Source organism: Myodes glareolus, chromosome 6 (genome assembly GCF_982192425.1).
Source record: "Myodes glareolus chromosome 6, mMyoGla1.1, whole genome shotgun sequence".
NCBI lineage: Eukaryota > Metazoa > Chordata > Mammalia > Rodentia > Cricetidae > Myodes > Myodes glareolus.
Window position 1 is genome coordinate 57,647,778 of NC_142031.1, and position 12,645 is coordinate 57,660,422.

General features: G+C 52.4%; 1 protein-coding gene across 8 annotated transcripts in view; it reads left to right on the plus strand.

Annotated features, from left to right (window-relative positions):
• Positions 1-12,504, plus strand: part of Atp6v1c2 (ATPase H+ transporting V1 subunit C2) — a 37,834-nt gene extending 25,330 nt beyond the window's left edge. For 4 of the 8 annotated variants that reach the window (XM_087907232.1, XM_085690840.2, XM_048439763.3 and 1 more), the window contains 9 exons: positions 259-350; positions 2,865-2,963; positions 3,490-3,558; positions 6,165-6,257; positions 6,359-6,452; positions 8,971-9,108; positions 9,905-10,002; positions 11,962-12,094; positions 12,271-12,504. In XM_087907232.1, coding sequence (XP_087763358.1) covers positions 259-350; positions 2,865-2,963; positions 3,490-3,558; positions 6,165-6,257; positions 6,359-6,452; positions 8,971-9,108; positions 9,905-10,002; positions 11,962-12,094; positions 12,271-12,360 — 906 coding nt within the window. In that variant the 3' untranslated portion in view covers positions 12,361-12,504. Of the gene's footprint in view, positions 1-258; positions 351-2,864; positions 2,964-3,489; positions 3,559-6,164; positions 6,258-6,358; positions 6,453-8,970; positions 9,109-9,904; positions 10,032-11,961; positions 12,095-12,270 lie in introns of all 8 variants that reach the window. The other 4 variants (XM_085690843.2, XM_048439761.3, XR_015002325.2 and 1 more) reach the window with 3 other exon arrangements.
• Positions 12,505-12,645: the final 141 nt, after the last annotated feature.

A 12,645-nucleotide genomic window follows, 5' to 3' on the forward strand; every position in this document is an offset into this window, starting at 1 on the left:
TCTTTTGTTTCCTTGTTTCTTTCTTTATCCTGAGACAGGGTTTCACTTAGGCTAAGCTGCAAACTGGCTGTGGAGCTGAGGACGATCTTGATCTGAGCTTCTTGCCTCTGCCTCCCAAGTGCTGCAATTACAGAAATGAGCCGCAGTGGCTGGCTTGGTCACTGTTGTTAAGTGTCCCATGGATGCTTGGCCAGATTTTGAAGAGTTTTACTGACTCCTCAAGGTCACCAGGAGCGTCTCTCCCCCCCTCCCTCCCAGCAACTGGCACAAATTGAGACAGACCTGAAGTCCCGCACAGCCGCGTACAGCGTTCTGAAGGCCAACCTGGAGAACTTGGAGAAGAAATCCACGTGCGTACCACACCCATTGCATTCTCTGTGTGTGCACCCAGTGGGGGGGCGGGGATAGCCTTCACTCTTACCTTCCCCGTGGCTGTGGCCCTTGAACAGGTGCACAGCTGGAGCTACGTGCTAGGAACCTGAGGCAGATTAAAAGGACAGAGCCAGGCAGGGTGGCCTCTCCTGCCTGTGAACACAGAGGAACACGGTATTGCTTGTTCCTCCTTTCCCCCTTTCCCCACTCCTTACCCTGTAGGAGGCTCTGGGGAGCCTGCTCAGGACTTTCTCTGCATCTCATCTTCAAGGAGGGCAGGCAGGATGGGATGTCAGAGCCCAGACCTCTTCAAGGGGCAGATAGGATCATGGGCAGCAGTCCAGGGCAGACCAGGACGGCTCATGGGCAGCAGCTCAGAATTGACAGCCCTGACAGAATAGGTGCCCTGGCTGTTTGCTAGAGAATGGGTTGTTCAGGTCCCCAACAGAACAGGCTCCATAGTGGTGGAATCAGTAGAAGAGCAAGTTCAGGACCATCATGAGGGACTATTCGGGGATGGCAATGAGCACCCTGGGAGGAACAGGCAATAAGGAGCCAGGCAAGGTCCCAAGTGAGAGGGGAGGGTGGGTAGGGCCGAGCAAGCATGAAGTGGTCCCCAGCACTCACCTCTATACCCTGAGTCTGAGTCCAGAAATGCAGAGTGGCCCAGGAGCTCAGAGCCAGCTGCCCTCCCTCTGTTTGGTGTCTCTTATTTAAGCTTCCCTCTTAAACCTTCCCTAGGCTAGCTTTTCCAGTCATAAAAGAGAACAGAGATTGACCATTCCTGATCTGAAAATCCAAAATGAAAAATACTCCAAACCCAGTCAAGTTTTAAGCATCAACATAATTCCTTAAATGGAAAGTCCTGTACCTGACCTTAGCATGACTCTGGCCACGGGCACGCTACAAACACTCAAATTGCCATGTAAGCTTCTCTGCCAGCTGTTGTATGAGTCCTGTATGAAGCCGATGGGTTTCAGCTTTGACTTGTGTCCCACCTCCAAGAAAGTTCATTATTCCAATAAAACATTCAAATGAACCAAACCACCCGAAATCCAAACAGAGAAGGAATGCAGAAACTGCCACCCGTCGGTGGGGGTGGAGACCACAGATGCACCGAGCTTAGAAAGCCAGTTCCAGCTGTCTGATTCCATCTCTGGGTACCTGGACCTGAGTGGTGGTGGATGCCAGTCAGGCGGTCATGTTTTGCCTTGAGTTCAGGATAGCTTAGTCTCTTTAGTCTGGATAGCCAGACCATGGCGGGCCACCCACTCACTTCACCACCAAGTCATAGACAGTTTGATGACTTCCAAGATGGATCCATGGGCAATCTGAGTTCAGTCCCTGGGTCTCGCCTGGCAGCAGGAGAGAACTGACTTCTGCTGACCTCCACCAATGTGCCATAGCACATGGATTCCTGTGTGTGTGTGTGTGTGCACGCATACACACACACAACACACACACACACACACACACACACACACCACAAAGTAAATAAATAAAAAGTGCAATTAGAGAATTGGAACTTTAGCAGGGGACTGGTCCAATCGCTTCTCCCCTATAGTCTCTAATACTTCCTCCTTCACCAATCAGATGCTGACTCTGCCTTCCGTTTGTTCTCTCAATGCACATGTCCTCAGGCCCTGTGGACATAAAGCAAAAAGTCACAGCCACTCACTCAGCAAACCTGTGGGTTTGCTATGTATGTGGGTTACCTATATCTCCTAGCAGGGTAATGTGCTGGCTGCGGTGACAGGGTGGCCAGGAGGGGATCCACCTGCTTTGTCTGTGACCACATAGTTGTGTGCGGGAGCAGATACCCTTGGAAGCTAGGGTTTCTCTCTTGCCTCTGAGACTTTGCTCTCGGCTCTGTGCTTGGGAGGTGGGAAGCCTTGGGCTCACATTGCAGCCTCAGTGCTCTGGGGGCTGTCTCGTTAGGACTCTGCAGTGTGGGGAACTACCATGTCTTGGTAGCCGCGTCTGTCCATGCAGCAGCTTGGTAATAATACCACGCTTCTCATCTGAGCCAGGGCTGGTGGTGTAGACAAAGCTGATATTTCAGGTGAGTGTCCCCAGCTGCTGGGCTGAACAGCCTGTAAAGTGACACAGAGCTAGCTCTATCTGGGCCTATCTGTCCCATGCAACTTGGAGACCTTGCTGTTTTGATACTTGAATAACTTTAGCCGCCTGACACCTGAGGTCCCCTCCTAGTGCCTGGGTTGGCTTTTGAGGGCAGTGCAGGTCACTGAGGTGTTAGATTCAGCAGCCCCTTGAGTGGCAGGTGATAGTTGCAGAGGCTCTGCCAGTTTCCCTGCCCCCAGAGGGAAGAGGAGGTAGCTCACTTACCATTTGGCTGTACCTGGCCCTGGCAGACAGCTCAGAGACTCCCCTGGGCCTGCTCTATTTCCTGCTGTTTGTCTGGACTCCTGAGGCAGGTGGGGTCAGTGAGCCTCTCTCTGCTGGACTTTACCTGTTATCCCTCTGCCCTCCAGGGGAAACCTCTTCACTCGGACATTGAGCGATATTGTCAGCAAAGAAGACTTCGTACTTGATTCGGAATATCTCACAACCCTTCTGGTCATCGTTCCCAAGTATGTGGGAAGGAAGATAATGGGTGTGTGCTGCTCAGGGAAAAATGAGGTGGGCCCCTTGTGCCCTGCTGGGTCAGGTCAGCAGACATGGCTGCTCGGGGCCCGTGGAGGGGTCACTATCTCCACAGGCACAGAGCCAGGTGGATGGTAGCGGTGACAGAGCCTTAATTGATGATCTGTGCTGTGCCCACAAGGAGCCGGAGAGCTCTGCTGTTCCCTTGGTCCTGGCACTAGAAAGACTATTCCCCTGGTCCCAGGTCACCTGGGCCAGGATCAGATCATTATTAGTAAGCTTCAAATATTCCAATACCTGAGCTCTCTACATTGGGACCTTCTGGGATGACCTGGAGCCCTTGCAATCAGACTGGGCTCAGTGCAGCCCTGGGCAATAGCAGGAGCTTTGGGGATGTTAGGGGCACTCCCTGGTTATACCTCTTGACTTTCCATCTTCAGGAGAAGGTGCAGTTTCCTGAGACGACAGAAGCCCTTCATTCCCAAAGTACTCAACAGGTCTGTGTCCTCACAGGTCAAGCTATGCACAGTGGCAGAAGACATATGAGTCCCTGTCGGACATGGTGGTCCCTCGGTCAACCAAGTAAGTGAGACCTCAGCTTAGTCTACATCCCCAGAGGGGAAATGTATGGATGTTCTTGGAGCACCAGACATGTGCCAAGGGTGGGGCACCTCACAGCACCATACCTGCGCAGTAAGTCCCTGTGGCCTGGAATTCCTGCTTGCCATTGTCCTTCAAAGCTCCAGTTCCCTGTCCCTCCTCTGGGAAGGCTGCTGAAGATGGAAAGAGCTCCCTCGGAGAACGAGCAGACATTAGCTGTGGGCAGGTGTCTTAAGCACACTTCCATTGCTGTGAGGAGACACCATGACCAAGGCAACTCTTAGAAAAGAAAGCATTTAATTAGGGGCTTGCTCGCTGTTTCATACGCTTAGTCCATTTTCATAATGCCAGGGATCGTGCTGGCATGCACGATGCTGGAGCAATAGCTCAGAGCTGTAGCCTCAGAGACAGAGAGACAGAGAGAGAGAGAGAGAGAGAGAGAGAGAGAGAGAGAGAGAGAGAGAGAGAGAGCACACCTAGGCCTGATGTGAGCTTTTGAAACCTCAAAACCCTCTCCCAGAGACACACTTCCTTCAACAAGGCCACCCCTCCTAATTCTTCTCAAATAGTGCCTCTTCCTGGTGACTAAGCATTCAAAAAATATGAGCCTATGGTAGCCATTCTTATTACCACAGCAGGTACACAGAGGACCATGCCATTTATCTTAAATTAAAAAAAAAAGAAAACCCAAAAACAAAACAACAAAAAACACGTGACAGGAAGGTCTCGGTGCCTGGGCCATAATACAGTTCATGGCAGAGTCACAGGGGTCACGGAAATGAGGAAAATCACCTGCAGGGTCAGCGTGATAAGGAGTTAATGTCTAGTTCAGTGAGGCAGGGCCTAAGGAACTCTTAACTATGTGGGACCTGTTTGTGATCCTAAGTCATACATCTTTCTGTATGCCATAAAGGAAACTTGAGAATGAGCCACAAGTAACATGGGCTCAATTATCTGCTCTACCACACTGCACCCAGAGCCGCCCACCTCACTCCAGCCCACCCAACCTCATCCTACCCACCCCATCTCATCTCATCTCATCCAAGCCCACTCCACCCCATCCAGTCCTACCTTACCTACTTCATCTGCCTCCTTCCATCCCATCCCACCTCCCTCACCCCTACCCATTCATCCCATTGTACTCCCACTCCACCCCAACCAATCTCACTTTCATCCCAGCCCTTCCCACCCCATCCCATTACACACCAGTCCCATCACACCCTACCCATCCTGCTCTGTCCCCACCCCATCCTCATCTGCCTCATCTCATCCCATCCTAGCCCCCTTCCTATCTCGACCCATTCATTCTTGAGGTCTTGGCACCGAGGAACATACCACCAACTGCCAGGAGACAGCCACCAGGAGCTAAAATGAGGAATAGGTTAGTCACAGTCTAAGGACTAAGGAAGAACTTGAATAGGAGGTCCATCTTACAGGTAGCACCAGTCAGGAGCTGCCTGAAAAGCAGGCTTCTTTTGTTCTTAAGGATTGCCCCTGGGATCCTTTTAGGAGGGCCAGTGTCTCAGTTAGGGTTCTATCGCTGTGAAGAGACACCATGATCACTCAACTCTGATAAAGGATGGAATTTAAATGGGGCTGGATTATAGTTCAGAGGGGTAGTCCATTATTGCCATGGCAGGAAACATGGTGGCATGCAGGCAAACATGGTGCTGGAGAGATAGTGAGAATTCTACATCTTGATCCACAGGCAACAGGAGACTGCCACACTAGGTCTAGCATATGAGACCTCAAAGCCTGCCTCCACAGCGACACACTTCCTCCAACAAGGCCACACCTCCTAATAGTGCCACTCTCTATGGACCAAATATTCAAACACATGAGTCTGTGGAATCTATTCCTTTTCAAACCATTGCATTCAGCTTGGCAGGATGTTGGGCACCAGAGCAGAGACCTCAGGCCCTCCGTGATTCAGAGAGTTCGAGAGCCTGCACCAACAATCCTGGAAAGATCTGGGGCTTAGGAGCAGTTCCTGTGGGTGTGGGCTCTGAGACACCGGGGAGGTGATCTTCCAACCAGGCATGCCTAGAGCCCCAAGACTTCTTATTTAGATCGCTATCTCCATGTTGCTGGTGACATTGACTCCAGCAGCCTGTGCTACATGCTGACAATGGCATGTCCAGTTAGGGCTTCATGTTATGAAAGTGGAGTGGCCCTTGTGGAGTGGCTTCTGTCACTGACTTCAGTGGAACCTGCATAGCCACCAGCGGTGTTGGGCCGGCCCTGTGGGGGACTGGATCACTCAGTCATCTGAGGAGCATGAAGCAAAACAGACGCCGCACTCTCTGTCATTCCCAACCAGAGGCTCTGCTGAGCTCCCAAGGCTGAGCCTGGAGGGGTGGGTGGTGGGGGTGGACCTAGGAAGCTGTCAGACTCAGGCCACCTTTGGTTCCCAGCCCCTGGTGACTGCCAACGACACAAGCATAGGCCACCAGGCTCAGGGCGCCTGACGCTGTCAGTGGGGATGACCTCCTGAGGTGGAAGAAGAGTTTCTCCTAACTTAGCTTCAGCTCAGAGCCTGGAGTGGAGTAGCCCTAGGTTATTCAGCCAACAAATGTTTCTCCCTTTAGACTGATCGCCGAGGACAATGAGGCTGGCCTATTCACAGTGACTCTCTTCCGCAAAGTGACTGAAGACTTCAAAGTTAAAGCCAAAGAAAACAAGTAAGGATGCGGGCCACTGGCTGCTCGGGTTTGGTGCGAGTCCCTGGGGAGAGTCTGCCTTGACCGTGTTCTCAGTGACAGCTATATCTGCTCTTTTGAAGGTTCATTGTCCGGGAATTTTACTATGATGAAAAAGAAATTAAAAGAGAAAGGGAGGAGATGACCAGGTTGCTGTCTGATAAGAAACACCAGTATGTGAGTACCAGGGTGTGGGGGGGGCTCTCTAGACCGCTGAAACACACCCCTGACATTCCGGGGGGCCAGAGTCCACTCCTCAGTCTCACTGTCCCCATCTCCTGGGCTCGTGCTGTCGAGGCACATGTGAGTTCAGATGTCACATGTGCTGAGCTCCACCCCCGTCACGCAGCTCATAGCCACCCGGATCACTGCCCTCTGGCAGGGCTTGTCCGCTGCACAGTAGTTGAGATGCTGAAGTGAGCCCTGGCCAGGGGGATCACCCTGGGCGTTGCCACAGGTCAGCCAGAGCAGGGGCACCAGGATGCATCTGTGCCCAGAGTGGACAGTGTCACCGCCTCAAAGATTGCACAGCCACCGGTTTCCTATCGTCTGTGATTGTAGATTTCAGGGTGTCACCAGCACCTGTGTTTACCTCTCCAGTGCTCTTAGCGGAGTGGCTGCTTCTCTGAGATTCTGGCCACAGACACTTAGGAACTTTGTGGAGAGGTCAGCCTCCATCCCTGGAGCAAAGCTGAGAGCGTGGTGTTGAACAGGAAACATCACCTCTGGGCTCTGCCTGTGTGTTCCTGGAACAGCGGCCCCGGTTCTGCCCTGCCTCCTCGAGGCACTGGTTGGGTGTGTGTTTTCTGGCCCTTTCTTCCCCAGCCGCAGAGTACCTTCTAGTGTCACTTCAGTGATGGGTGGGACACGTAGAGTGTCATTGAGTCCTCAGGGGGAAGCCTGTGTACTCAGAGCTGTAAGTATGTGCCTGGGAGAACAGGGCCGCTGGCCTGGTCCAGTGCTCCCTCCACACGTGTGTGCCAACATCTGCACCAGGCCGCCTCCCACACTGGGCAGAGCCTGCGCACACCCAATCTGATCTTGCTGAATGAGTGGCTCTTCTCACCAACCCTTTTAGGAGTAAGCACAAGCCACCGAGATCCCCAAAGTAGTTCTTGGAGCCTCACCTGCCTGCTGTTTCCTTTTCAGAAGGGAAGCCCGACTGGTGATGGTTCGTGGCGTTGGATTTTTTGTGTTGTTTGATTTTGAGAAAGGGTCTCATGTATCACAGGCTGGCCTCTAATTTGATATGTAATTGAGGCTGGTACCTACAGAGTGCTGAGATTACAGGTGTATGATCCGACACTCAGCCCCATGTTGGAGAGGTGTGGTTTTTTTTTTTTTTTTGTTTTTTTTTTTTAAGACGTGGTTTCTCTGTCACTAGCTCTGTAGACCAGGCTGGCCTTGAACTCACAAAGATTCACCTGCCTCTGCCTCCCTAGTGCTGGGATTAAAGGTATGTGCCACCACCACCCAGCCCATATTGGAGAGTTTTAACCCTCTTCCTTTGAGCATAGACTCATGAACACACATACACTTGCACACACACACACACACACACACTTGCATACACACACATGCCATGTGTAGGCACTGAGCCAGTACCCACACTGCCCAGACCCCAAATCAATTGGATTCTAGCCAGGGCTCCTGAAGATGAAAGGACTGGCTAGAGGCCTGGGCCCCGAGTCCCTAAAGGTGCTCTGAGCTCCTTAGAGCAATGGCATAGACATGGCACATTCTGGCAGGAGTGGCTGTCACTAACAAGATCAAATGCCCAGCTCACTGTCTGACCTCGACTTTGGGGCCCTGTCCGTCACAATGCCAGCCTTCCCCTTAGGTGGGGCTTTTCCTCCCCTTACCGAGTCCCTGCAGTACCCCTGGATGGAGTCAGATTGTGAGGGCCCTGTCTATAGGTGAAGTAGGACATTTGGCATCCACCCTGTGTATCAGGGTATCACAAGTAAGCCTGCCGCCTTCTCCTTGGGGCTCAGATTCCCAGCAGTGGTGTCTTTACATGGCATAGACTTCTGCAGCCCCAACTGCCCCAGACAACCTGCTAGAGTCTCCTTGTGTGTGGGAAACAGAGCTCCCAGGAGACACTCAGAACCCATGCTGATGAATGGAGCCTCAGAGAGGCTCAGTGAGGACCCCCTCCACCCCAGGACCCTGGAATCTCTCGTTTGGTATGGTTGGGAGCAGATACAGCCAAGCATCCCGTATCCTTTATTTACCGAGTCACTGGAATCGAGGGACCGGGTTACTCTGGGGACACACAGTTGAGTTGCCCTGTGTTTTCTACCCATTTGCAGACAGGGTGATAAAGGGTGAAACAGCCTGGCTGCATGCCTGACTAATGCCCTGTATGTGACACGCTGAAGTGTCCCATGAACACCACGGAGGAAGCTGTTCCTGAGGCTCAGGGCCCAGATTGATGAGCTCCCTAGGTCAGGATAGTTCAGTAATACTTCCGGGAGCAGTTTTTGTCTGCTGCTGCTGGGGTCCTGACCCAAGCAGGCACATAGGTTCAGCTCTGTCCCTAGTGTCTGAAATCACAGGCCTTGAACCTCAGCCACACCCTTATCTCGGCCCGGACTCCAGAGCTTGCTTGCACATGCTCTCCAGGCCATGAGAATTATTTGTGTTCACGATGCATGCTTGCTGAAAGATTAATAAATAATTTCTGTACCTTTAGCAAACTTCCTGTGTTGCTCTTAAAAAGGGATCAGCCACCTACCGGGACCACAAGGTTAAGGTAACCCCGCTAGGGAACCCTGCTAGGCCCGCTGCGGGGCAGACCGACAGAGACAGAGAGAGTGAGGGCGAGGGCGAGGTAAGCACCCCCTGGGAACCCTGGGGGGTCCCTGACTCAACTCTTTCCCCAGCTGAGGAACAAATCTTTGCATTTTCTCTTGTTTCCTATGGCTTGTGAGGTCTGAAGTTGGAGGATCCCAGAACCCTGCTGTCCTAGCCTTCATGGTCTTCCTGGAGCTGGCTCTCTAGGCAGGGAATGGCGCTTGTCGGCTGGCTGGTGGCTGTGCCCTGGCTGATGGTGGCTGGAGCTGGTGTCTGGTGATGGGCAGGGCTCTGACTGGAGGGAGGCGGTTCGGTCGCTCAGCATTCCTCCCTGACTGCCTTGGCTGGACCACCTCTGGCCTTGTCGAGCAGTTAGAAGTGTCAGAGGCGGACTGCCACTAAGGAACAACCACATCAGGCTCGGCAGCAATAGCTACGGCCTAGATGAGGCTTGAAGAGCCCCGGGCAGGTGCAGCTGGTAGATGGGTGGGCTGGACCCTGAGGGTAGTGCCTTCCAACGAGGTGGGCTTCTTGGCTGTGCAGTGCCAGATAAGAACCTATTAGTTCATGTGACAGTCTTGAGGTCAAGAGCTGCCTAGCTTCCCACCCCTGGTCCGAGGTGGCCTCTCGCATGTGCTGGTGCCTGCCCCGGAGCTTCCCCAGTGCCAGGCACCTGCATGCTGTGGTCCTGAGCCTCCCCAGGCTCTTTTCTGCTTCTGCTGGCTCCTGGCCCTTTCCTCTGGTTGCAGGACTTGCTCTGTATACAGCGAGCCCTTGCTTGGCCGTTATCAGGAGAGTGTGCGGAGGCTCATGCCGTTCTCCCGTCTCTGCAGGGACCTCTGCTGCGCTGGCTCAAGGTGAACTTCAGCGAGGCCTTTATTGCCTGGATCCACATAAAGGCCCTGAGAGTGTTTGTGGAGTCTGTGCTCAGGTGTGTGCTGGGTATCCTGGGCTGGAGAGGTGAGCGGCAGGGCCTGGAGGGGAAGCTCGGAAACTCCTCCGCTCCCTGTTCTCCTCCAGCCCTCCTGCCTTTTGCTTTCTGTGACCGTGTCTTGGCAATCTTCTCCATTCTGTCAAAGGAATCCCCGTTGGCCATGTGTGTCCCGTTCTCCAGAGCTCGCTGTCTTCTGCCAGACTTGTTTGTGTGCTCTGCTTTCCCCACCTGTGTACCCTATACAGGCCCTATGTGCTATTGCAGGGCCCCAGGACCTCCTGGAAGACGTCCCCAGACTGTCTTATTTCTCCACCCCCCAAGGGAAGATCACCAGGTAGCTCCCCACTGAAAGAGGAAAGCTACACATGCAAACATTATTTTATCTCATCTTCTGTCATTTTAAAATTAATAGAGCCACTGTGGAAAATTTGGAAACCATATAGGCAAGCACAGGTGTGAATCCAATCACTTGTTGGGGATGGGGTGGGGCTCAGTGAGAGAGCATCTCCCTGGCACCCCTGAAGCCCCCAGTTTAGTCCTGAGCATCACAGAATAAACCACAAGCAAACACATCCTGGTGTGTGCTCATTTAGGTTTTTATGGTTCTGTTTTGCCCCCCAGTCCGAGTATTTAATGTTCAGATAACCTATCATTCTGTGTATTCATGGAAAAAGAATCAAACAGCAAATGCTTTCCAAAGGGAGGCAATGGTTAGAGAATAAATGACACAGGACACTGGGTGTGCAGATTTGGCTGTCAGGGGACAGTGATCAAACTTGTTCATGTTAAATTGCAGGCAGCTTCTCTCCTGAGAAGTCTAGAAGGGTGGGCATCCTGGATGTCACCTTGAGGATGGGCAGTTGAACTCACGTCCTGGCAGAGTGTTTCTCTGAACTGTCACAGGATGGTTAGCAGGGTTGGTGTCCCTGACAGAAAAGCTAAAAGATCAGTAGGACTTAGGATGAGATGGCCCTGAAGTGTGGTGGCTCAAGCCTATGATCCTTGCACTTGGGACCGGGGGTGGGGGGCGGCGCTGAGTGAGGTACTTAGTCTCTGGTCAGCGTGGGATAGAAGGGCAAACACTGACTCTGACAATCAACTGAGCCATCGCTCACCAGGGGCTTGCCTGCATGTTATGAGCATCCCACTGGCCCATATGGCACTTGTCTTGTGGAAGGGCAGGCAGTACAGGGGCCTCTCTGGCCAACAAAAACAGAGCCACCAGAGGCCCCCGCAGACAGACTGGGAAGGACAGTGCCACATTCCAGGGCTGCTTTGCTCACAGTGAGTGAGGACTGGGAAAGTTCGGGAGTCATTCCTAACATGATGGTGGTAGCCACAGGTCCCAGCTGACTCATTTCCAAAGCAGACTCTAGGTAGGTAATCCTGTTGCTAGACGAGAGCAAGACACCCGAGGATACTCGCCTGGGGCGCAGTTTGGATGCACTGGCCAGGCATGACTCAGTGATACACCTCAACAGTGTTCTGGAGTAATGGACATCCCAGGCAGTGATTCTGAAGGAAATGTTTGGGCAGATTTAAAATCTTTTCCATACACCCCAAAACCAAACAAGAGGCATGACTATACCTTGACATGGCTAATGCTGTTCTCCTTTAGTAGGCACATAGAACAGCTGGCACATAGAACACTTACGACCACCTCAGCATGCAAGGTGGCCAGGCAGAGACGGCTGGCACTGCGCTGAGACTTAGTATCTTACCCCTAGTCTCTGGTCACCATTTTCTAGTTCTGCTTTCCTCAGTTGTGTCAGTGAGCCATTCGTTCACTTTTTAATCCCACGTGTGCAACACATGTACACAGGTGTCCAGAGGCTGGAGGGGCCTCTGGAGCTGGAGTTATAGGCAGTTGTGAACCCCCTGACAGGGGCACTGGGCCTTTGGCTGTCATAGATGGCCTTTACCCTAAACACCCACATGGTCATCTTGTTGGAGCAGGTACGGACTCCCAGTGAACTTCCAGGCTGTGCTCCTGCAGCCCCAGAAAAAGTCAGCCACCAAGCGCCTGAGAGAAGTGCTCAATTCTGTCTTCCGGCATCTAGATGAGGTTGCTGCAGCAAGCTTACTGGATGTAGGTATTATGGGGACTCAAGGGCCCTGCCACCATAGGGCTGTATGATGTCACATACTTTTAAGCAAGGGGGTGGAGGATGGTGGTGGGGCAACTGCACAGGATAGGGCGTGTGGCCAGAACCCAAGAAAGCGCCCTTAAAAACAAGAATCATCTTTGCATTGCTCCCTTCACAGGCCTCTGTGGAAATCCCTGGACTGCAGCTCAGCAACCAGGATTATTTCCCCTACGTGTACTTCCACATTGACCTCAGCCTCCTGGACTAGGCGGCCGGCCTGGTTCACTGCAGCCTCAGACCTTGCTCTAAGCCAGATAACCAAGCCCTGCAGGATCCTGACTCACGAGATACTCACAGACATTAGTTAGAGTGTATTTATTTTTTTAAGTTACAATAAAATGCTCAGTTCTGAGTTTCTTCTTGTGTTCTAACATAACTCCAAACTTTCTCCTGAGTGCTTTACATAGAGCGAAATGCCTGTAAACAGGGTAACCCACTAACTCGGCTCTTGTCTTCGTGGGACTTTTAATGGGAGATTAGTGAGAATGTTGAA